Source organism: Acartia tonsa, chromosome 4 (assembly GCF_053477335.1).
Source record: "Acartia tonsa isolate MP-2025a chromosome 4, ASM5347733v1, whole genome shotgun sequence".
NCBI lineage: Eukaryota > Metazoa > Arthropoda > Copepoda > Calanoida > Acartiidae > Acartia > Acartia tonsa.
The window spans coordinates 32,038,121-32,062,967 of NC_137263.1; the positions used below are offsets into that span (position 1 = coordinate 32,038,121).

A 24,847-nucleotide genomic window follows, 5' to 3' on the forward strand; every position below is an offset into this window, starting at 1 on the left:
AGTCTAGTTTATAATTATATATTTAGAATTTTAAGTTCTTTTGCAGGGACAAGGGAGGTGACTAATCTAGTCTAGTTTATAATTACATATTTAGAATATTAAGTTCTTCTGCAGGGACAAGGGAGGTGACTAATCTAGACTAGTTTATAATTATATATTTAGAACATTAAGTTCTTCTGCAGGGACAAGGGAGGTGACTAATCTAGACTAGTTTATAATTACATAATTAGAATATTAAGTTCTTCTGCAGGGACAAGGGAGGTGACTAATCTAGACTAGGTTATAATTAATTATTTAGAATATTAAGTTCTTCTGCAGGGACAAGGGAGGTGACTAATTTAGACTAGTTTATAATTATATATTTAGAATATTAAGTTCTTCTGCTGGGACAAAGGAGGGAAAATTCTATATTCTAATCCTAATCAACCAATTAAGCTTAAAAATACTATTTTTCCTAACAGGACTCTCTCTAGTAAGTTTTGCCTCCCTTATCCGTGGTTATTTGATCATAGTTTAATGGTTTTATTAGTTTACTTGCAGTTCATTAAACCCAGGGGGGTTGAGCCTTTTTACTCCCCCCATTTAAATAGGGTGGATTATGAAATTGTACCTGGTGGCCCTAGGAATCAATGTTCAAAAATTCATCATTGAAAAATCTAAAAATTTTCGTGTTCCATATTGCTTATTGTACCTAACTATTATAGGAATAATTATGCAAGGGTTAAAAAGATAATACAATTCTAACATGCTTAATTTAACAATAAGACTTTAATTGAAGAAAAGTTTAGCTTTCAAAAAGAAAAGGTTAATTAAAGAACTTTTAAAATCTCTAAAATTTACTTTATGTGTATTTTTCTCTCTAAAAAAACAACTTTTACCAGACAAAATCGTCCTATTCTTTTAAATCAAAAAAATATCTAGCCCCAGACCCCTGGTATAGCCAGCATAATACTCAATACATACATAATGCATAAATAGGAGAAAATTTTGCAGACTTTATTCAAAACTTTTGGCATGCAAAATAAATACTTTGATAATTCACTTAAGGTCAAGTTGTAGCTTTTTGCAGGAGACAAAATTGAGATTTAGGGCAGTTCACGGTAAATGTTCCTGGTAACGATTATCTGCAAAAATTTATGAACTTTAAAGGCTGCTAATGGCCAAATGGAGGAACGTACTGATCATGCTTGCACAAAATTTTAACCGAAATGAGCCTACAATAAATTAGGAATAGTCAATTCTCAATAATGCACAGTTATCTACCAGTAAGCTTAAATGCGCGAAAAATTCTTGTTTTACTCGTTATTAATACACTAATTATTAACACAGACAAGTCGCTACAAAAGAGCAGAAACAAGCAGACAAAAAAAGGTCCCCGCCACTTGAACTAAGTAGTTGTTTGGGTTATACTAATATACCTATACTTATACATTTATTGTAGACACACAAGTCATTGAAATTGTAAGTCAACATAATGCCTAAGGCTAACATGGGTCTAATTTTGCAAAGCTTTTACCCTAAATAAAGTTGCAAAAATGTAATTTATTGCTGAGTATTTACGGTTCAAGTATTTAGTTTCTTATTAATAGAGCTACTCTGTAATTCAATTTGTGTGTCCACCCGTCCGTCCGAACAACATAGGAGAAATGTGATTTTCTCGTCTGCCATTTAGTATGGCGTTACAAGTTAGAAAAGATTCTTATAACTAATGTGTGGTATGTTGGTCTAAGGGGGATTTGTAATTTACCTTGATGTTATCAGAGATAGATAGCTGTTAATATTTGAAGAGTTTGCTGACTAATGAGCATCTGCTCTAGAACTTACTTGGTCCGTCGGTCTGTCTGTAATCGGTGGAGAAATGTGTTTTTATATATAAGAAACTGAATTTGTTGTTACGGTTCTGCTAATCAATTGGCATCTACTCAATATTTCACTTTGTCTGTTAATTTAGCTTTTATTCCAGTAAATTGTATTTTGACCCTTACTCGTAATGGATATTGATATCCTTGTTTTGCAAAGGGTAAGTTAAAGTTTCATGTTGGTAGGGTTATTTTTTCAAACAAAGTTGTAAATTGTAAGGGTCTGATAACTTTCCCGGATATAGTTACAAAGCTTACCTGAAAATTGCATAAAATAATATGTCTTTAAACATTCTATTGTAAATTAATTTTAATTTTTTGGGGGGAGGGGTTATCTTTTTTCTAGGGAGATTTCTCTTAAGGGGTTCATGGTACCCTCCCCTATAATAGTTATAAGCCTTCCTACGACCTAAAGAAAAAATACATATGTGAAGGAGAACCATATCGGTTCAGCTGTTAGCAAGATACTTGGCTACGCACAGACGGACACACACCCTGTAACTTTTATTGGAGGATCAGAAAATAATCACAGATGAAGCTTCATTTAAGATCGAAAACCATGATATTTTATTATAGGGCTAACGCTTATATATCTGGAAAATATCTTAAAACCTTTAGACAAATTAATGCTTCCCTGAAAAGCACGAACCAAACGGACTGTTAATTGCAGCGTTACGGAGCCGTTTGATTTTGGTGCGGCTTCGGCACCGCGGAGCCGTCTATGATGATTGCGGCTCCGGCTCCAGCTCCGGCTCCGACCTAAAATCAAGAAAAAACTCGAGATATTTTTTCCCCACGTCTAATTTTGACTTTTGAAGGTTTTAAGAGTTCAATTTTTGATAAAAATGGACTTGAAAAACTTAATATGGGCATTTGCACATGACAAAATAGGGTTATTAAATTATAATTTATAAAAATCTTTATTTATCTAGTCCGGAGCCGGAGCCGTTTTTTAACGAAAATTACGGCTCCGGCAAAATATAGCGGATCCACGGCTCCCGGCTCCGGCTCCGCAACACTGGTTAATTGTAGAGGTATTTTGCTTCGGGTAAACAAGCACTGCTTTAAGGGCTTTTTCTATTGGGTTTAACTAACTTTTTGATAAATTAAAAAATAGAGCTTTCCTGAAAAGTTCATCTTAATATATCCTTTAAGATGTTTAAGAGGTCTAAAGCTTCACTGTAAAAGAAAGGCACACCGGTTCAGCAGTTACAGAGATCCTTCAAGGTACAGACACATTTACAAATACAGACAGACACAGATCCTGTTACTATAATTAAGGATAAACTTCATTTTTGATGAATGTAAAATGTAAAACAAAATGAGTCATTTTTTGAATATGGGGTAGAAAATGAGTAATAACTAAATTTGAGTCAAATCCTTAAGGTCAAAATTTAAAGCAACTTCGTACGTCTTATTAAATAGAAGTAGAGAGAGTAAATTTCGTAATTCAGGCTTCGACGGAATTCAAAATGATTCATAAATTGAGAGAAAGAGGGAGAGAGTGGAGGAGAGTGAGAGAGATACATGGTATGGAAGGGGGGGGGGTCAGAAATTAGAATGGTTGCTCCTAATTTAAGGGGAAGGATAAAGGGAGTTAGCACTGCCAAGGGAAAGGGGGAAAAGGGCCTTTCCGCACCGGCCGGAAAAGTGTGGGAGAGGAGAGAAACAGGGGAGAGAGAGGGAGGGAGTGGATATAGAGAAAGAAAAATCCACGAGACGGTTCAGTAATAAAAATCGTCTAGAGCAACCAAGAGTTGGTTGCGCTCTTTATATCAGTTATATTTAAACCAATTTAAACATCAAATAAGTGAGGATTATCATAAAAAGGCATTAAAATATATTAAATTAATAATATAAAAGTCTAAATTAAGTGATAAACTCAAATGACAATTGCTAACAACTAAAATATAGATCATTTTTGAACGTGTTTGTTGACTAAAAGGTTAAAGAGTGTATGTATAGTATATTGTATACCTATATATGCCATTGCATAGTAAGCAAGTCTGACTGATTTATATTGGTAGTGTTGAAAATTAATAACCATACCTAGTGTTTAAATCGTGATGGTAAATAACCTTTTCTAAATATAAATCATACTTAAAAAGACACACATCTGAATATAAAGTTGAAGAAACTATAATTTATTTCTAATTATATTGTTAAATTCGTATATCAAGCATGGAGGAGAAATTAAATAGCAGGTGTTTGCCGAAACTTCCGGTCATCACCATGCTTATGCTCATAGCGGGAACAGCCATCAACACAGCGGAAGCGCAACAGTTCACAAAACCGCCGCAACCGCCGTTGTTTATTAAGAAATTAAATCAGGAGGTGCAGCTTATGTTTGGGCCAATGTATAGATTTGTTCTGGAATGTTCTGCCAGTGCCGAGCCCCTGCCCAAGTATTCTTGGTTTAAGAACGGCAAACCGTTGACTGACGAGACCTACGAGGGCATCAAGCTGCTGACCAGCGATGATCATAGCCAATTGGAATTTAAAACGCCGGCTCCGAATCACGAGGGTTTCTACCACTGCGAGGCGGTTAATGACTACGGCCGTGCAAAGTCCACCGTTGTGCATGTAACACCGGATGCTGGCGGTCGTTCGCCCAAGGGTACTCGGGCCCCTAAATTTGTCCGATCTCCGGAGGTTGAAGTTTTGCGGGCCGGAAACACGGCGCGTTTCCAGTGCGAGGCCAGCGGCACTCCAGAGCCAACTGTGGTGTGGTACAAGAACGGTGATGTGATGGCGGGCCAGACCAATACAGAGCTGGTTATTCACGATATCGGGCCGGCGGACGTGGCCAACTATGCCTGTAACGCCTCTAATGTTGCTGGTTACGAGTACAGAGATACGTATTTGAATATTTTGACTGTTAACGCTGTAATCACCGCTGGACCAGAAAATCTTATCGTTTCTAAGGTAAACATTAAAACAATACATACCTAAATGTTTAAATTTTTAAAGAATAAGAAACTTTAAGTACCGGAATTGTTGTATCATAGATTTTATGGCAAAACCGTCTAAAAACTTAAAATTGATCCAAAAACTCTCCTTATTTATAAAACCATCTAATCTTAAAAGTCTTTAAATATTGCCCAATAATTTCAACCGGACATTTTCAGATTTTATTAGTTTTTAGTATTTTAAATTTAATTTATTTTCTTTATTTTTTTTATTTTTTCTTATTGTTATTGCTGCGCTACTTATTGATATGATTGTTCTTATTTTGGTTTCTCTTTGACATAAAAACTTGTTATTCACACGAATGAATAAAAGATAAATCCATCAACAAAACATCAAATAAACAAACAAATTGCTTCCCCGTGAACACCCCTGTCCTGGATAAAATGTTTATTTAAAAAAACATGCGCGTTCAGTTTTTTTCATTTCCTGATACATTTTTGTCCCCCGATTCCAAAAATATCTTTCCCAAAATCCTAGCTGTTCTATAAGATCTCCAAAAATGCAAATTACTTTTGTCACTGATTTTTCAATAATCTTTTAAATAACTATTACAAATTTTTGTTCAAAACATGTTTTAGTGAACAGTAAAAAGTGTCTAACACACCCTAGAATATACATTCCTTGAATGCCAACAAGACCTAACAGAATCAATAAAAATATACCTGCTGTTTTGACCGTTATTAACTGTTAAACATAGACATATTTGTTTTAAACCAGAAAAGACATTTAAGGAGCAGTTTTTCGGACTTGACTAAAAAAAGCAAAGTTGTAGAACTGGCCAAGCCTAACAATAGTTGTAAGAAGGGCATCTGCCTAAGACAAACTGTTGCAGCAGTGGCGGCGAATATCTGAATTAAAAATAGATAAAACAGTGCATAGCAATGTTGTGCCCATTTTTAGACAAGAAGGACTCATATTGGGGGGACCTGGACATCAGACACAAAAAAAAAATCCAATGAAGGCCTAACAGAATTTAAGCCAAAAATTTGAACCTGCCAATGATGGTTTGCCCATAGTAGTGGTTAGCGCACTAAGCTGTGGTTGGGAGAAACCAAGTCCAAGTCCCAGCATAGACTTTGCACTTCGTTGACAAATGCTGTTGTAATTTATTAGATTATGAATCACACAACCATCCCTGAGATGCCCTTAGTTTGTAAGGAGGGAGATTTGTAGGAAGTTCTACATATCAAGCAGCTTTAACCATGCTTTCCCTTGTCTATGCTTCTTGTATGAGAGTGTCATTAATTAGTGTGGCTTGATGTGGAACACCTGCCAAAACTCTAGGCCAGGGTGATTTAAATTTGAGTAGCTTCCATGAGAAGTGCGGGTCAGCTTGTAATGTAACATAGAATACAATCAGCTATGCGAGAAGCTTACCAATCTAAGATTGGCCTAAGGGTTCTCACTTCCAGTCTCCGTGTGCATCTGAGTCCTAACTTCAGAGAATCAGGGCTACAACAACAACAACAACCATATCAACCATTAAACGTCAGAACTTTCAGTTTTTCCCAAAACAACTTAAGTAACTTTTTTTTGTGCTTTAACAATAAATACAAAGTTGTAGAACTTGCAAGGCTTAACATTGACATTATTGACATCTACCTTTGACACACTTTTCTGGACATTTTGAAGAAAACTGAAAATTGTGAAGTCTTTCCTGTCTAAAAATGGAGAACATCATTAAAATGTTTGGTTTTATTTACTTTTAACTCAGATAATCTCTACTACCATTGCTGGCAGTGCATGGTCTGTGAAAATTTTTGTATGCTGGATGGTCAGGTTGATGTCTGGTCAATAGGTATTGTTTTGATTTCATCATGCAATGTTCTTTGATTGGTGGTAAAATTTTTGTTTCTTGATGTATATGTAGTTCTGGGGCCATCTTAAGGTTAACAGTAATGAGTTTGAGAGCTTCTGTGGTATTTGTAACTTTTTCCAGCTGTTCTCTGAGATGACAGGACTCCATAAGGATATTCCAACACAATTTTGGCAATGGCTTAGTAGGTCATTGTCATGGTCTATTTGTAAAAGTTCTCCATTTTATTACAGGATGCACTAATATTAGTGTGGTCTGAACAAACTAACAAACCAATGAGGATAAAATTAGATGAAAATTTGAACCCACCAATCACTGTTTTGACCGTTATTCACTGTTAAACTCACAATTTCAGTTTTTCTTAGAAAGTCTCCTAGATGGATGCCAATAATGTTTATTATTATTAGGCCTAGCAAGTTCTACAACTTTATATTTATTGGAAAAGCACAAAGTTGCTGTCTAAAAATGGACACAATGTTGCTATACACTGTTTTATATATTTTTGATGCAGATAATCTCTGCCACTGCTGCAACAGTGTATCTTTCAACTATTTTTAGGCGCTTGGCGAGTTCTACAACTTTGTTTTACTTAGTCAAATCTGAAAAACTGCTCCTTCAATGTCTTTTCTAGTTAAAAACCTAATTAGCTCTGTTTAACAGTTAATAATGGTCAAAACAGCAGGTATATTTTTATTGATTCTGTTAGGTCTTGTTGGCATTCAAGGAATGTATATTCTAAGGTGTGTTAGACACTTTTTACTGTGCACTAAAACATGTTTTGAACAAAATTTGGTATTGGTTATTAAGAAAATTATTGAAAAATCAGTGACAAAAGTAATTTGCATTTTTGGAGATCTTATAGAACAGCTAGGATTTTGGGAAAGATATTTTTGGAATCGGGGGACAAAAATGTATCAGGAAATGAAAAAAACTGAACGCGCATGTTTTTTTAAATAAACATTTTATCCAGGACAGGGGTGTGAAGCACCCCCCCCCCCCTTCAATCAAATGTTCATTCATCTCCGCATAATATTGATATTTGATTGTTCATGACTGCAAATTTGTTCTTATGACCCCATTTTCTATTAGGATTATTGCTTAGGGATGGAGAGGACAAATGTCATAGAAAGATTTATTAATATTCCAAAATGGATATAGAATATACGTGAATACTATGATAAGTGAAAATTTTTCGTCAATTTTGGTTGCTTACATAGGCATCACTTATTGGTCAGTTGGTTCATTCAGTAGGAGGGAATGGGTAAGGGGGGTGGCTCGTTATTTTAGTCAGCTACAAGTTTCACATAACTAGAGAACTTGATAATCTTGTGTAAGATCGAAGTTATAATAAATCCATTTATTCCATTGTCTAATCCCTGGCCTTTGGCAGTTATAAACAGTCACTTTCGTAGTTACGATTGAACACTTCCCTGCCATTGAAGCAAAACTAATTTCTATTATTATTTATAGGGATCTAACGTTACAATTCGGTGTGAAACCGACGGTTACCCCCAGCCCACGGTAAAATGGCTGTTGAACGGCACCACCCCCATCGCCGCGTCAGAGAAGCACATCCTGCAGCCGAACGGCGGCCTGTTGATCATGCACGCCGATCCCGCCGACGAGGGCACGTACACGTGCGTCGCATCCAACCAGGGCGAGGCCCGTCACACCGGCAGCCTGGTGGTGAAGAGCAAAACGGAAATTATCAACGGGCCGCGCGCCCAAACCGTGCAGGTCTTCGAGTCGGCGGTCATGAACTGCAGCGTGGTGTCGGATCTGAGCGAGAAGCTGACCGTTGTATGGAAGAAAAATAATGTGGACCTGGGACAAAGTGTTTATTCTGAGGATCAGAGGATTTCTCAGGATGAAAATTATAATCTCATCATTAATAATGTCACTCTACTTGATGAAGGTAAGATTATTTTTACATTTTAGGGATGATATTTATTTTTATTGATAGAATAGATTTATAATTTCAAAACCGTTTTATAGGCTCCGTTGAAGGTGCTTTGACTTTTGTGTCAGAACCTAAATTGGGACATGCGTTTCATTACCCTAGGTTAGGTAACTTCATTTCATGAAATGCACTATGTCCCAATTTAGGTTCTGACACAAAAGTCAAAGCACCTTCATACGCACTGTGGCAAGGGTTAGGCTTACCACAAGGGCTAAGGTCTCTTTGGGTTTATAGGTAGAATTCTATATGTATGAAAATTTTAAATTAAGCCCTTAAAAGCTGAAGTAACGACAAAAAAATGAACATTTAAGTTAGATATAATAATATAATATATTTGTTTTAAAATATTTCTGAAGCAATGTATGAAGAATGTATATTAACAGCTATTTAAACTAAGGTAACTAAGCAAAGTATGTTTATTTTATATTTATAATAGTAGAAAGGTTTTTACTAATTTATGTTAAATTACTGTATTTTTTTATATAAGTTAAATTTTTCCTGTAAAACATCTGTGCTCTTGTTATAATAACATCGTGTCGATATTGAGTCAATATACCACCTTTGTTTGATACTATATAGTCTACACAAACCATTGAAAATTTAAGTCTCCAAAATTAATGCTTAAAGATTACTTAACTTTTTTGGGGGTGGGGGGTGTAATTCTCGTAGCAAACCCTGGAATTTATTATTATGCAAGGAGGGACGAGACTTTGTACTGGAACCCAAAGTATTGTAAAATTTGTTGACATAAAAACTTTGGTTATTTCAATTAAATTTAAATTGGGGCCGTACAAACCTTGAGTATTAAAATTTCCTAACAATAATTTATCATCCATTGTCTTATCCCTAAATAACCCTGCAATCAAAGCAACCTACCTAATATAATATTTATAAAGAAAATCAAAGGGAAGAAACTGTCAGTACTACTAAAAGTTGAAATAAAATTGCCCTTTTTTCCCTTTTTCATTTTGCTTTAACTCTCAAATTCAGCAGGAAAAAAGGATATTTATGTCCATAAGATCGTGACAATGATAAACTTCAACAAAAAATTCTTCCAAAAATTTAGTCTTATAATCGAGATTCTTGATTTTCTTAAGTGTACTGATTTAAATTCTATACCGTATATTTGGGACTATATAAATATCTTATTTATTTCAATATAAAATGTTCTACAAGAAATATAGTGCCATACAATTTAATTTTATTATTGGTCTCACCAATTTGTTAAGATAAACTTTTTTTTTAATCACTCTGAATGTACAATTACATGTAGGACAGGTATAAAATAGGTGTTCCAATATTTATCAACATTAAAATGCTCCAAAAAGTTTAATAATAAATATAAAGTTGTAAGGTTTTTTTATTGTTGAATCAAAAGATCACAAAAATAGCTTGTCCGAATTGATTATGCTGAGGAAAGTCTTATGGTGTTTTTATTTTATTTTAATAAAAAATAAAAGTAGGTATAAAACTTGGATTAGATAATTTGGTAATCTGATATAATTGCAGTTTAAGATTAATAAACTGAAATTATTTAAAAACAAGGATGACAACATCCATAAAAGCGAAGCTCTGAAACGATAGGACAAACGGACATTAACACTTGTATAGTGTCAGAACTGAATAATCAAAATGTAAATGAATAAGAGTCAAAGCCAGAGAGTTGCTTTGCTTATAATATTGTACTTTGTTGTCCCAGGAATCAGTATACCAAAAACCAGAACACTCGGATAATTAGATCACATAAAAATTTGTTTTTAAATAAGTAAAAAATCAACATGTTTAAAATGGACGTACTGACATTCTGGTAATGATTATAGAGCTGTTACGCTTCCTAAATCGTACCTAACTACTAAAGGAATCACCATGCAAAGTTCGAAATCGATAGGACTGATTGACTATAGGTTTTCTGAAATAGATTTTCTGAATGGACATAAATGTAGAAAAAACGTATAGACTGCGTGGGGACAGGGGAATATTCAAAATCAAATAAAAGTGGGGCTATTTGATATGATCACTTATTAACAAAAAAATTCTAAAATGATATCAGGAAGTTCAGATCTAAGCTAAATAGAAAAAAATTGGCAAAATTTACTTTTTTTTCGGTGTTCTCTCCAATTTAGGATATTTTTTTATCGAATATACTCTCTCCTTTAAGTGTCAAAACGGTAAAACCTTTAAAAAATACCTTTCTTGTCAATGTTATTTAAAATTTTGAAGATTCAATTTAGTTGTATTCTGGAAGTTAAACCAATCCTGAATTCTAAAAAAGGTGGTCTCCAATCCCCTTCTACGCCCCATGTAAACACCCTTCCTAATCGACATTGGTGAACGGAAGTCATACATGTCATACATATTACATGGTGTTTATACAATTTCCATTTTTTTTTATTGGCAAATGATAATAAATACCTAAAATTGTGTAAAAAAGAGATAAAATTATCTTAAAATACTCAATAATCTTGCTTAGAAAAGATTGCTTCTAAATACAAAATATTGAAGGGTCTCCAATGAATTTAGGGAATACCAAAATGAAATGTTATTATTTTCAATGTTTTGTTTTTTATATAAAGTATAAAAGACTTTGGCTAAACTCGTCAACTCTAAGTCTATAATATCCAGTAATGTTTTTCTGGACTGTTTCGAATTCACACTAAATGTCCAATAATAGTAGTAACTTGATATTGATTTCATACACAGCGACAAATAATCACTACAGCAAATATTATGTATTATTGTTTTACAAATTTCTTACCGATATGTTATAAATCTTATTGCTGAATTTTAATGCATATACCTAATCATTTTGTACTGTCTTTCTATTTTTTAATTTTTCTATAACTGCTCACAAGTTCTCATAGAACTATATACTTTATTTCTTTTAATTCAAAAAAAATTTATTTTGTTGTAAGAATAAAACACCATAAGAAACAATTCTCACCTGTCTAAGAAAGCTCAGGGATTTAAAGGAATAAGAAAATTACCAATAAATTAATGTACATCCCTAATATAAATACCCAAAAATTAACCCTCTTGTAGGTTATAATTAGTGGTTGAAACGTTTGGACACTCAACTTAACAAAGTTACCAAAAGTTATTAAAAGTTCCCAAAGATGTTAAGCCAACGAATAAGAAAACATCCCCCCCACTCTCTCTCTTTGAGTGAAGCTACTCAATAATTTGATCGTCGATCATTCCGTCGGTAAATAGGAAAGGTTTTTCTCTGCTAGTAATTTTCAATTTAACTCACGACCGTTGCTCAAAACAAAGCGCATCCGCTCGTCGTCGGGAGGTGATAGGTTTAACACTGCGTCATAACAAAAGACATCAAAAGTTGTTCCTACTTGTACTATGTCAGGTGCGCGACATAAATAGATAGAGTTTTGGGAATGCCTTGGCTCAAAACAGGAGCAACTCATACCATGCACTGTTAGGACTTCGGAGACAAAGGTCGTGTAATCAAAGAGTTAGTTGTCTGATGGATGTTACTTAACCTGATACCCTGGGTGTTTGGACAGAAAAGGATTGTTTTCCTGGGTTGTTTTTGTAAAACTTTTGGGACTTGTTTAAAAACAGCACAATATCCCCCCACTTTGTTTTTGTAATGTTATAAGCGAAGCATATTTACTAACAAGACTTTAAAAACAGGGATGACAACATCCATAAAAGCGAAGCACTGAAACAGTAGGACAAACGGACATCATCACTTGTATGATGTCAGAACTGAATAATCAGAATATAAATGTATAAGAGTAGAAGCAAAATTGTAAGTAAATTTTGTTGAAAAACTGCTTGATACATAATAATGTCTATGTACATACTTACATTTTTATGACTTGATTGTAGAGTTGCTTCACTTATAATAATGTACTTTGCTGTTCCAAGAAATCAATATACCAAAATTCAGATCAATCCAATAATTACATCACATAAAAATTTTTTGGTAAAAAAGTAAAAATTCAATATGTTTATAATGGACGTACGGACGTTCTTGTAATGATTATAGTTTGCTACGCTTTCTAAATCGTACCTAACTACTACAGGAATCACCATGCAAAGTTTGAAATCGATAGGAAAATTCTAACATGCCTAAATTAACGAAAAAAGCTATCCGTTACGAACGGACCGACACTAATTATAGAAAAGATTCGCTTTTTGAAAAGTATGTCAAAATAAAACGCCCTTTAATTAGTTAGCCCTTTTTGTTAATTTAAACAGGTGTGTATTGTCCAATCAATTTCAAACTTTTCATGATGATTCCCATATTCCTATATTAAATTATCATGACACTCTACTTGTTTTAATGTTCGTTTGTCGTACCATTTTAGAGCTTCGCTTTAATGGATGTTGTCATCCTTGTTTAATCACCATCTGGAATGTACGTCAATCTATCGTCCATATTTGCATAGGATAACATTTATTTATAAGGGTATTAATACATATCATTGATTACTGTAATTTAAAATCTTATTTTTAAAGTAGCTTCGCCCCAAAAAATATAATCTGTATGGGTTGTTTTGTCCCGCCATTTATAATGTAACTCCTACTTTTTTTGTCAGGGATCTAAAGGGATAAGACAATGAAATATAAATTTTTATAAAAATGCAATAATTAAACACAAAATTACCCCTTCTGTAGATCACAATTAGTGGTTGAAACATTCGGACATTTAATTTAATGCACCAACCAATCAAATTCAATAGAAGTCTCCAAAACTGAATAAAACATTATTATATTGGAGACTAATTTAAAAACAGCACAATGTCCCCTCCCGTCGTTTTAAGCGAAGCATATTTACAAGCAAGTCTTATTGGTATCCATAATAATTACCCTTTAATTAATTAATTTTTGTCCGAACTTGATATTTAATGTCCTATTACTCTACATGTGTTTATGTGTGTGTATCCGTTTGATTTATTGAGCTATGCTTTTATGAATGTTGTTATCCTTGTTTAATTATCTCAAGTTTATATTCTAACAAGGATTACAACATCCATAAAAGTGAAGCTCTGAAATAATAGGACAAACAAATATTAACACTTGTAGAGTATCAAAACTAAATAAATTTAGTATAAATGTATATGTCTAAATAAAATTGTAAGTATATTTTTGGCAAAAATGCTTTAATACAGGATAATGTGTAAGGCCATGTTTACATTCTTAGGACTTGATTATAGAGATGAATTGCTTATATCATTGTACCTTGTTGTAATGGGTAAAAATCAGGATAATTATATCATATAATAAAATTTGCTGTCAAAATTTTAAAAAATAGCATGCTAAAATGGACGTACTGACTTTCTGTTAACGATTATAGAAATGCTACGTTTCCTAAATCATACCTAATTATAGAAAAGCTTCGCTTTTAAAAATGTCAATAGACGTGCAGAGTAAAATGAGACAAATTAACAAGGACATTCCTGATTCATGGACGTGAATAATAATTTGTTTGATGAGATGTTAAATCACATAAATAATACACAATTTTTAAGATAATTTATGTACCAAAATATGGCTCAAGAGGCAGAAATTTTTTTTTTTGATTGTAAAAGTTTTAAAATCAAAATTTCTCCTATTTTACTTTTAAATGTTATGTTGTTTGAAGATCATTTTTATAATGTAGCTGCGCTGCCAACTTAACATAACATCTTGTATTGGTATTCTCCTCATTATTAATTACATTACTCCTCCCCCTCGTAAAGTTAAGGATCTGAACATAAATTTTATTTTGATTTGTCGTAAAAATGTGGAAAATACGCGATATCAGTGGCATGTGTTAGGATTGTGTAGAAGGGTGTCAAGACTCAACACCCCCCTTAAAACTAATATTGGGAAGGCCTGTCTTTCACTTTTTTCAATCGCTAACGGTTGCACCAACTCCTGGTGAAGCACTGTGCACGCCACTGCTTTTTTTTTAGATATTTTCATAGAAAAGTCGATCCGTAGATTTAGAAAATCTTAGCTAAAACTTTAATTGAATTATAATTCGATATGATTTTCATAAAATAATAATTTCTTAAAAAGGTATAAGAAGAAAATTATCTTTAGCTTGTTTACGCTGTGAAATTATGGTAATATATATGTTTATTTGAAATTCATCTGCTTTTCCTAATTACATTAACTCCCCAACTCTAATTTTCATACAGGAAGTGTTTTATTGTCCAAAATTTTTCTGTCAAGGATAACTAACAAACAAGTTTTAAAAGTTAATAGCATTAAATGTGAACACAAAATAACGCATAGGGTCCTGCAGGGTAAATGCCCTATTGAAAGTACCAGAAACATTTTTGGTCCATGTGAGGGAAAATATCCCAAATTGTTTTTATTTTTTAAATCTTTTTTTAAACCTAATTAAAAACACTCTACTAAAAAAACTAATTCTAAAGCACTATAATTAAAAGTGCTGAGTTTGCATGAAATTTGGTATGACTTTAATTTTTAACCTGATGGTATAAATTATTGAAAACTGCAGTCTGCACCTGTTTCTTGTAATTTCATCCTTACTCAGGGATACAGGGATAAGTAAATCAAAAATAAATTTTTCCACTAAAATAATTTAAATCTTTACAAATAAAGTTTTCTTGTAATGTAAAGGTTGATTATGTTATCATTTAATGACCTATAATTGTTTATAGTACTCCAAGATACTATCACGTTTAAAAAAAAATAAAAAAAAATAAATATTTGCAAAAATTAAATTTTTTAAAAATCTTAAATTATTTTTAAAATATATGTTTTTACCTTTAAAAATACATTTACTCTTAAAATGAGAAAAAAGTTGTATTTAATACAATAATATTTCTTTAAAATTATGATCGGTTTGCATAGCATATTATTGGAACTGTTATGAATAGATTATGATTAGACCTTTTCAGAAATACTACTATTCAGAAAATCTACACAAATGCAAAATCTACGCATGACCATAGGACTATTCTAACATGCCTAAATTAACGAAAAAAGCTATCTGTCTCGGACGGACGGACTGACCCTAATTTTAGAAAAGCTTCGCTTTTGAAAATATTTAGTAATTTAAGCTGTTTTGGGGGGCCTTCTTATTGAGCTGAAATTAAGAAATATTTATTTCTTATAGTAATGGTTATAATTAATTTCGAACTTAAATTTTGCTTTCTAGGGGTAATAATAGCACACTATGTATTTACACATATCCCAGGGATTTTAAGGGATAAGACAATGGACGATAAATTCATGAGAATCCCAAATTATTTGATGCCAAATGGCCATTGTTAAGATTAAAATAATTGGTAGAAAGGTTTGAACACCTATAAATTGTAGAATTTAATTAAATAAGTTTATAAACCAACGTATTTTATAAACTTTTGGGGACAAGAATAATTCAATGTCCATTGTCCCCTCCCTCCCTGACATATACCACTTACCTAGCAAAACAAGAACCAAAATTTTTATCTTTCATGTCTAGAATCATTTAACTTTGCAAACTTCTTGTCTGCACACCATAATTTAATTCAGGAAAAATCAAACATTAGGTTTTTTTCTCAAAGCGCAGCAGCTACTCTCAAAATTGATTTCTAAGCTACTATGTAAGATAGGAGTCTGAATTTTGCTTTGTAGATTCTTTTAGCTATAAGGCATATTTTAGTATTGAACAGCATTATCATTTGACTGCTCCTTGACTGCATTCAGCCGCTTTAATGTTTTGTAACACATTGCTGTGCTACTTATAAATACTATCTTCCTTGTTTAATTATATATTACTTATGCATTTTCTTTTGAATTTTGAAAGATAAATAAAACATTTATGTTTGCCCTTAATTAGTTTAATTGATCTTAATATGTTTTTAATTAAATTAAAGACATTAAGAAAAACCTTATTTCAAAATGTGTGTCATGTATTGATTTAATAAGTGTTCAACTTTCAAGAAATGCTTTTTTTAATTTGAATTTTTAATTTGAAACTTCTTTTATGGCCAGCTTTGAGGAGCTAAAAGAGCTAGTGAGAGCTTTCTGACAAATGTTCTTGTTGGGGGGAATGAACAAACATACTGTCAGAGAATATTCGATTTTATAACGGGTGCATTTTATGACTTGAAATAACATGAAAATGACTTTTAAAAGTTTTTCATCTCCTCTTAAGTCATACACGACACTCACCCACCCACATAAACAAACACACACACACACAAACAAACAAACAAGCAAACAAACAAAAACACATACAAAAGAAACCTTTATTACACAATCTACAAGTCGTGATTCATTTAATTTTTGGTGTCATGCACTTTTAAAACATGATTCTATTTCACAAAGTTTTTCCAAATATTTTAAGAATCATCATTTAAAAAAAATGACTCATACATGTTTAAATCAAACAAAAAAAAATTGAACTACATAGATTTTCTGAAAATCAAATTTAATGTTTAACAGCGAAACTACTCTATTATTCTCCTTGTCTGTCCGCCAGTTGGTCTGTCAGTCCGTAACTCTTTGGAGAAAAGTAGCGTAACTTATCTGTAACTTTCAATCATACCCATCACTCATAAAGAAGGATTACAACATCCATAAATGCGGAGCTGTACAATTAGAAGTAGGGACAAACGAACAATAACTTTTGTAGAGTGTCAGAACTAAATAAGCTGAATATTAATGTGCAAGTCTAGGTAAACAAAATTGAACATAATTTTGTAGCTAAATTACAATAAAAGGAAATACTTTCATTTTTAGTATTTGTTTATAGAGATCCCTTGCTTATAAGTTTTTACTTTGTTGTCTTAGTAATCATTATTCCCCAAATCATTGCTAATTATGAATACAACCGTATTTTAGAATACCCTTAGTCTCGTCCCTGAATTTTTGTGATAATTGATTAAATTACCAACAATTTGCAACAATATTTCTCATCTACAATTTTTTAGGAAATTCCTGTTTCTATTGCAAATTAAAATAATGTCAATTTTTACATTTAAGCATTTTTTTTTGCTAGAGAAATAAAAAGAAAGAAAAAATCTAAAAATTAATGATCGTGTACTTTTATTGAAGTTTGATTTGTTTGCCCCAAACTAGAAGTGTTCAAACTTTTCAACCAATAATTTAAATCTTCATAAGGGGTAAATTTGTTTATCATCGAAAAGGATGTTCATCAACTTATCCATTTAGATCCATGTGCCATTTTTTGACACTACTGGCTTCGAACTCACTCAATAATCTAGAAAATAGCCTAAAGCCACTCATTGTCAACTTACTTAATCCCTCTAATCCCTGATATGTTGACAAATTGAATTATAAAATATTTGTTTCCTGACATCCCTTGCTTCCAATATTTTCACTAGTTCCTTCCGGAGAGGTGTCACCAGGCATTTAGGGACTGATAGATGGAAGAAAAACAAGTCCTATCTCCACTAATATCTTATCCTTGCAAAAGAATATATTTTTGCCTCATTTGATAGTAGAAAAGTTTAATTTATCTTCACGGTATGGCTTCCAAACCGATTAATTTCCGCTGGATTAGAAAGCTGTCTATAATACGATGCGATGAATAACTATCCTTTAATCTCTCCCTGTTTCCTTAGGTATAACGAATGTCAACTCTTGTTAGCTGTTGAGCCACTCTAAAATTCTCCTTAACTGTGTAATTTCAAAAATAGAAATTTTAAATGGAATGTAATACTTCAAATGCTTTAATCCATCTTGAAGTACATTAAAATGCGCGACTTTTTTTTATATTTATTTGACTGTCTATTTGAAAATTTTTAAGTTTCTGCAGATATTTATTAACTTTTTTAGCAGATTTTTTATTTAAAACCTCACCATCTAAACAATTACGGAAAAATTAAAGAAATAACATTTTCAATTGACATTACCTACCAAAAGAAAATTCACTTACTGGACCTAATTTATCACTTATGTCAGCTTGTTATTGCTTGGCTACATATCGACATACCTGTCCTTGTTTAGTATCTAATTTCTATGAATACTGTCATCCTTGTTATAATCATATTTGGCATAAACACATGCAATTAATAAATAGAGGGCGGAAAACTTGTGGTCGATTTTATGCATTATTAACTCTTTAATTGTTATTGAAAAGCCAAAAATTTAAACACTCTATACTTCAGTAATTTACTTTAAAAATTCATTAGTAATAAGTAATTGTGTAGGTAATTAATGATTTAATTTTTAAATCACTCTTAATGAAAATTTTGTACTAAATGCTAAAAACTCTAGGTATTAAAATTTTGTTTTCTTTTTATCTTTTTAAGTTTTTAAACGACTTTTTCTTTTAAAGTTTTTTGCCAGTCAAAAATGACCATCAAAATCATAAAAAAAACCAATCCCAATTAAGACTAATTCGAGATAGATTAGCTTAACACCATCCCAAGGCCCATATGCAGCTTCTCTAAAATGTAAAAACTCACTCATTGTAAAGGTTAAAGAGGTCTTAACTCATAACGGACAAACATATTATGCAGTTTTCATTTTTGAAGGAACAAAGATATTGCTTAATTTAACCCATTACTATTGGCAGATATTAATAATCATTATGCACCAAGTCAATGAGGAAAATAGGATATTGATTATTAATTTCTGTCAATGGTAAGTGGGTTTCGTTATCTTTTATCCCTCAAAAAAACTCTGTGTAAATAAGAATTTAAAATTAAGAGTAAATATCTATGACTGTTAAATTTTGGATGACTCTTCGAAATTCCATTCTTTCAAAGTTGCTGACATGAGTAAGATTAAAGTTATGCATGCCTTAACAAACACTTTTCTCAACGCGCAACGCATGTTCTTCCAAGCTTATTTTCCCTGTAGTCTGTAATTATATCTAAGTAACACGTAACGCGGTTATTTCTAGAATAATTTATCCAAAATATTTAAAATTATGCTATGAAATAAATTACTTGATTGTGCTTGTCCAATTTTATTTTTGTAATTTTCCTTTGAGGTAATTCAGGGGTTAAAAAATTGGTCTTCATATGACTAAAAATAGCCTAAAACCAGCTTCAAAATGTATTAAACTTCCCTAAAAATGTATATGAAATCTCTAGGCCCTCTGTTTAAGGGATTAAAAAAATAGCCTAATACAACCTGTAGCTGTATATGAAGCTCCATTAAAATGGAGATCTGTATCGGTTCAGTGGTCGAGATCTTAACGTACAAACATAAAAGCCATACAACTTTATAAAAGTACCTATTTGTTTTCAAATTTAGATTTATTTCAATTTTGAATGTTATGGGTGCAGGCGTTCTTGTTTATTAAATCCTTAGTCATACCTTTGGTTTGCTACTCATGTTAACATCCCATCTAAACAATATAAGGATCAGTGTTTGTCAATAAAGATCAAAATAACGGCACTGGCTATAATAAGCATATAACACGACCTGATTTTTGGCATTTTCTGCTTTGATTTCTCCATATGAACTGGTTTTATATACACATTCTCTTATTTGATGGCTTAAACTTTGTTAACTTTTAGTGGTAGGTTGGTTTAAACTAGTCATATTGGCTAATCCATTAAGATCCCAGCATTGCCCAACCATGTGGGGCTCTCCTAACCCAGACTTAAACCTACCTAACATTAACTTTCAATGTGGTTTACAATTGGTTGATGTGAATTTTCCTCTTCATGATTTGAATTTTTTTTATTATTTACTGAAAGCTACAATTGATGTCTATCAATTTAGTTTTCACTTTTAACATGGTTCTTGAAGGGTGTACCAATAAAATTCTACCATTAAAAAACTTATGGAAACTAAGTCATGATACTTTTAATATTAAGCATTATTGCGCATCCTTTCTTCTTGTAGGGTGTGTTATAGTTGGGTAGGTTGTAATAGTTCAGGGCTAGCCTTTTTTTTTGGAAGGGGGTTGGGTTGGAGGTTTCCATTCCCCTCAAAGGTAAACCCCCGAAAAAATACAATTAACCCTAATCAAAAGTTCTTATTTTTTGTGTGTAGCCCCCAGAGGCTTGGTGCGAGGGCACTAGATTCAACAGAAATAACCTATAAAATTTAGGATTTTCATCCCTTCTCCCTGAGAGGAACCAAATTTAAAATACTTGCCTGTAAAGTACAACTATTAATTTTCAGCTAAAATTTGAGTTTGCGTGTAGACTTAGCAGATTTTTCAGGGGCGCAGCTACTCTATAACTAGGATATGTCCGTTCATCACTCTTGTCAGGTATTGACTGTTATTAAATTTTATTAAATTTATTTATATTTAAGGAATTGTTAATAAATTCTTGAGGTAGGAGGATGGGGATTTTTTCAATATCCGATTTTTTTCGTAGGGTAGCAGAACCCTCCCCTAAAATGTTTATAAAAATCTTTCCTGGACATCTAAGAATCTTCCGTGTTTATGTTACTTTTACTAAGATATATGATATGTCATTATCTATGTCCATATCCATTGGATAAGTCATTCATGAAAAAAATGTACAATTTCGCAATCATAAAAAATTAATAATTGAAGGAATTCTTAAAGATACTTATTTTCCTTTAGTTTTCTGAGAAATTAATTTTATATAAAATATTTAAAATCGAAATTTTAGAACAAGTTTCTTCTTAGAAACAAGAACCAAAAAAAGTTTATATTATTGGTTATATTATTTGAGTAAGCTAAAGACTAGTTGTGTTACTATAAATGCGTGTATAGTGATATTGAGCATATCCAAACAGGCCTGAAGAATGGCTTTAAAAACTGTACCAAGCCTTTTTTATCAAGTATTAGAAAGTAGGCCTACTCTACTCAGGCACTACTCAACACAGGCTTATATCCAGCAATCTTAAGGGATAAGACTCTGAAAGAAAAATTGATATGCACCCCCAGAAAAAAATAAAATTACCCCTTCTATGAATTAAAATTGCTGGTTTGGACACTATTACCTTGGAAGCAATCAATCAAATTCAAAGTTTTAAGTTACCAGAGCTGGATCTTTTATTCATTTCAATGGTGCGCGGGGCGATTTAGCGCACCATTGAAATGATTTAAAGATCCAGCTCAGTGTAATTTATAGTCCAATGTCCACTCCCTCCCTGTTTATATCACATGCTGAGCACACCAACTTTTTAAATCACCACCATACCCCACCCTCCTCAAAGGCTTTTCATAGAAGAAAAATACAGCCCCTCTCCCCCCCTACCCTTTCCCATATTGAATCATCGACCAAATACTGATTTCTTCAGGGATATGACAATCGATGATAAATTTTTGTTCAGCCCCAATGATGAAAACAACATTTACCCGTCTAAAATCCTAACTTTTAAAAGCCATAGAATAACATAACGGGTTAAGAAAACTTTGGGTACATGTATAAATTACTGTCCAATGTCCCTTCTTCCCTGAGATTTATTTCACTGCATTCAAATCTTATTCATAGATTTTCTTTAACATACATAATCACTTTTTAACAAGGACAATTAAATCTCAAATAAAATGTGGCGCAGCGCATAAATTGTTGTATATTAAATGGTACCCAAAGTTTTATAACCATGATCTCTTATTCGTAAGCTTAAAAAATTTGGGGCCTTAAAATCAATCTTGATTGAGCTGTACAAACCTCTAAAGTCCAAACTTTCCCACCAATAATTTTGTTTGTCATCATTGGGGATGTCCACTGTCTATTCCTTATTATTCCTGAAGCCCTCCCACTTTTGCTTTGTTAGGACATTGCATTAGTATTAAGAAACTTTTCACTTAAACTACGAAAAAAAGACAAAGAGCAAAAATACAATAGCTGTGCTTTTTATAAAAGCATAAGCTTCTTTAGATTGGCTACAAATCTTAGGCCTTTTTTATGAAGCCTTCTATTGATAACGGATAAGGCAATGTACATTGGATTAAAAGTGGAAGTTTTATATCAGAATTTTTAAAGTAATAGCAATTAAGATAATTATAGATTCCACTTTTTGCTAAGTTTAGACCACTGTGTTATGATACTTTCTTTTCATTTCTACTCCATTGTGGAGTTAAGTTGTAAGTGTTAAGATTCATACACAGATGAACATCCAATACAGGGAATGTGGGATAGAACATTGGATTTATATTTTTGTCTGAAGCATAGGGGCGAAGCAACTAATAATATACTTATAGCAAAAAATAACATATAAAGTATTAAATACTGACAGTTAAGCAATTGTAATATATTAATAATTTATGAATTTAATGATTTAAAACATGTGCGGAAGTTAATGTACACCGCCATCTTGATCTTTTACACTTAGTTGCATTCAATTTAATAGGACAATTCCCATCTTTTATTCATCTGTCTAGTATAGTAATTGTACTCTCTAAATCCAGGGCTGTGGATCTCTAGTAGTATCCTATTCATCTGTCTAGTATAGTAATTGGACACTCTAAATTCAGGGCTGTGGATCTATAGTAGTATCCTATTCATCTGTCTAGTATAGTAATTGGACTCTCTAAATCCAGGCTGTGGATCTCTAGTAGTATCCTATTCATCTGTCTAGTATAGTAATTGGACACTCTAAATCCAGGGCTGTGGATCTATAGTAGTATCCTATTCATCTGTCTAGTATAGTAATTGGACTCAGTAAACCAGGGCTGTGGATCTATAGTTGTATCCTATTCATCTGTCTAGTATAGTAATTGTACTCTCTTAATCCAGGGCAGTAGATCTCTAGTAGTATCCTATTCATCTATCTAGTATAGTAATTGTACTCTCTAAATCCAGGCTGTGGATCTATAGTAGTATCCTATTCATCTATGTAGTATAGTAATTGGACTCTCTAAATCCAGGGCTGTGGATCTCTAGTAGTATCCTATTCATCTATCTGGTATAGTAATTGGACTCTCTAAATCCAGGGCTGTGGATCTATAGTAGTATCCTATTCATCTATGTAGTATAGTAATTGTACTCAGTAAATCCAGGGCTGTGGATCTCTAGTAGTATCCTATTCATCTATCTGGTATAGTAATTGGACTCTCTAAATCCAGGGCTGTGTATCTATAGTAGTATCCTATTCATCTATCTAGTATAGTAACTGTACTCTCTAAATCCAGGGCTGTGGATCTCTAATAGTATCCTATGCATCTGTCTAGTATAGTAATTGAACTCTCTAAATCCAGGGCTGTGGATCTCTAGTAAAATTGGTTGGAAGATTTTTTATCATTTACTACTCATAAGTTACATTTTCTAACCTTTCTCACACTCTTCGACGTAGCTATAGCACAGAATAACTGTAAATAACACAAAAATGGTACTTATATTTTTAAAAACTAGAGATTAGTTCTAACGATAAACATATTAATTTTCAACTAATAACAAAAGGTCTTCATTTTTTTGGCACAACATTTAATAAATGTTTTTATTTTCACGAGAATAACTGTTCTTATACAATTTATTCTTGAAGAAAATTTGATGGATACATTTGTGAGTTTTAGAAAACTTGTAAGTAATGATTGAACAAAAAATGTTGAAAAAAAACTTTGTTTATGAATAATATAGTGAATACTTGTATCTATTGTAAGATTAGATGTATATACATCACTGTCAACAATACATTACAAGGAAAGAAATAAGATTTATGCATCATTCTATCCATCCATATCTTTGTCACACTTTAGACTCTAAATACAGACAAAACAGGGGTGTATATGTTTCTTAAATTGTTAGAAATCCAGCCACCCCTGATAATGTAAAAGGGATGTATATGTTTTCATTTCAAGTGGTCTTCTAGGTATTTAAGCCAACGAATGAGAGAACATGGGGACCAGTATAATTTTCAGTCCTTTATCCATAAAAGTTAGAAAATATTGACCCCTGAATAAACTTTCTTAAAGTTAAAAATCTTCCTAAAGCAAAATTTTTCTAAAATATCACTTATACATTATAAATGATAATCTTTAAAGATATCTGAAGAAAGTGTAACAATATTTGCATTATGCATTTATTAATATTCATAGCTTTCAAATGAATATAAATTAAGCAAATCCTTTGTCATATGATTGTTATATGTACATATATGTAATATCTTTTGATTAATCTTAATAGTGTATCTAAGTAATAATAGCTTCACAGTTTTATAAAAAATAATGTCTCAATCGTTGGCTTAAAATCAAATCTTTATTTATTTGTTAATAATAGCAGTGTCAAAAATTTTTGCACTAGTATCTTTTAAAGGAGTTTACATTAATCTACAGCAGAGAGAGAGGGGACAAAGGGCTGTTTTTTTACACTAGCCCCAAAAGTTTTATAATAACGTTTTTTTTTATCATTGGCTTAACAACTTTGAGGACTTTTT

General features: G+C 32.3%; 1 protein-coding gene across 2 annotated transcripts in view; it reads left to right on the forward strand.

The window, feature by feature from the left end:
- Positions 1-3,558: 3,558 nt before the first annotated feature.
- Positions 3,559-24,847, forward strand: part of LOC145316813 (inactive tyrosine-protein kinase 7-like) — a 66,724-nt gene continuing 45,435 nt past the window's right edge. For both annotated transcript variants that reach the window (XR_013878712.1, XM_080157552.1), the window contains exons 1-2: positions 3,559-4,784; positions 8,116-8,560. Coding sequence is in view for 1 of the 2 variants with exons in the window: in XM_080157552.1 (XP_080013678.1) it covers positions 4,041-4,784; positions 8,116-8,560 (1,189 nt within the window). In the remaining variant the exon portion in view is untranslated. The remainder of the gene's footprint in view (positions 4,785-8,115; positions 8,561-24,847) is intronic.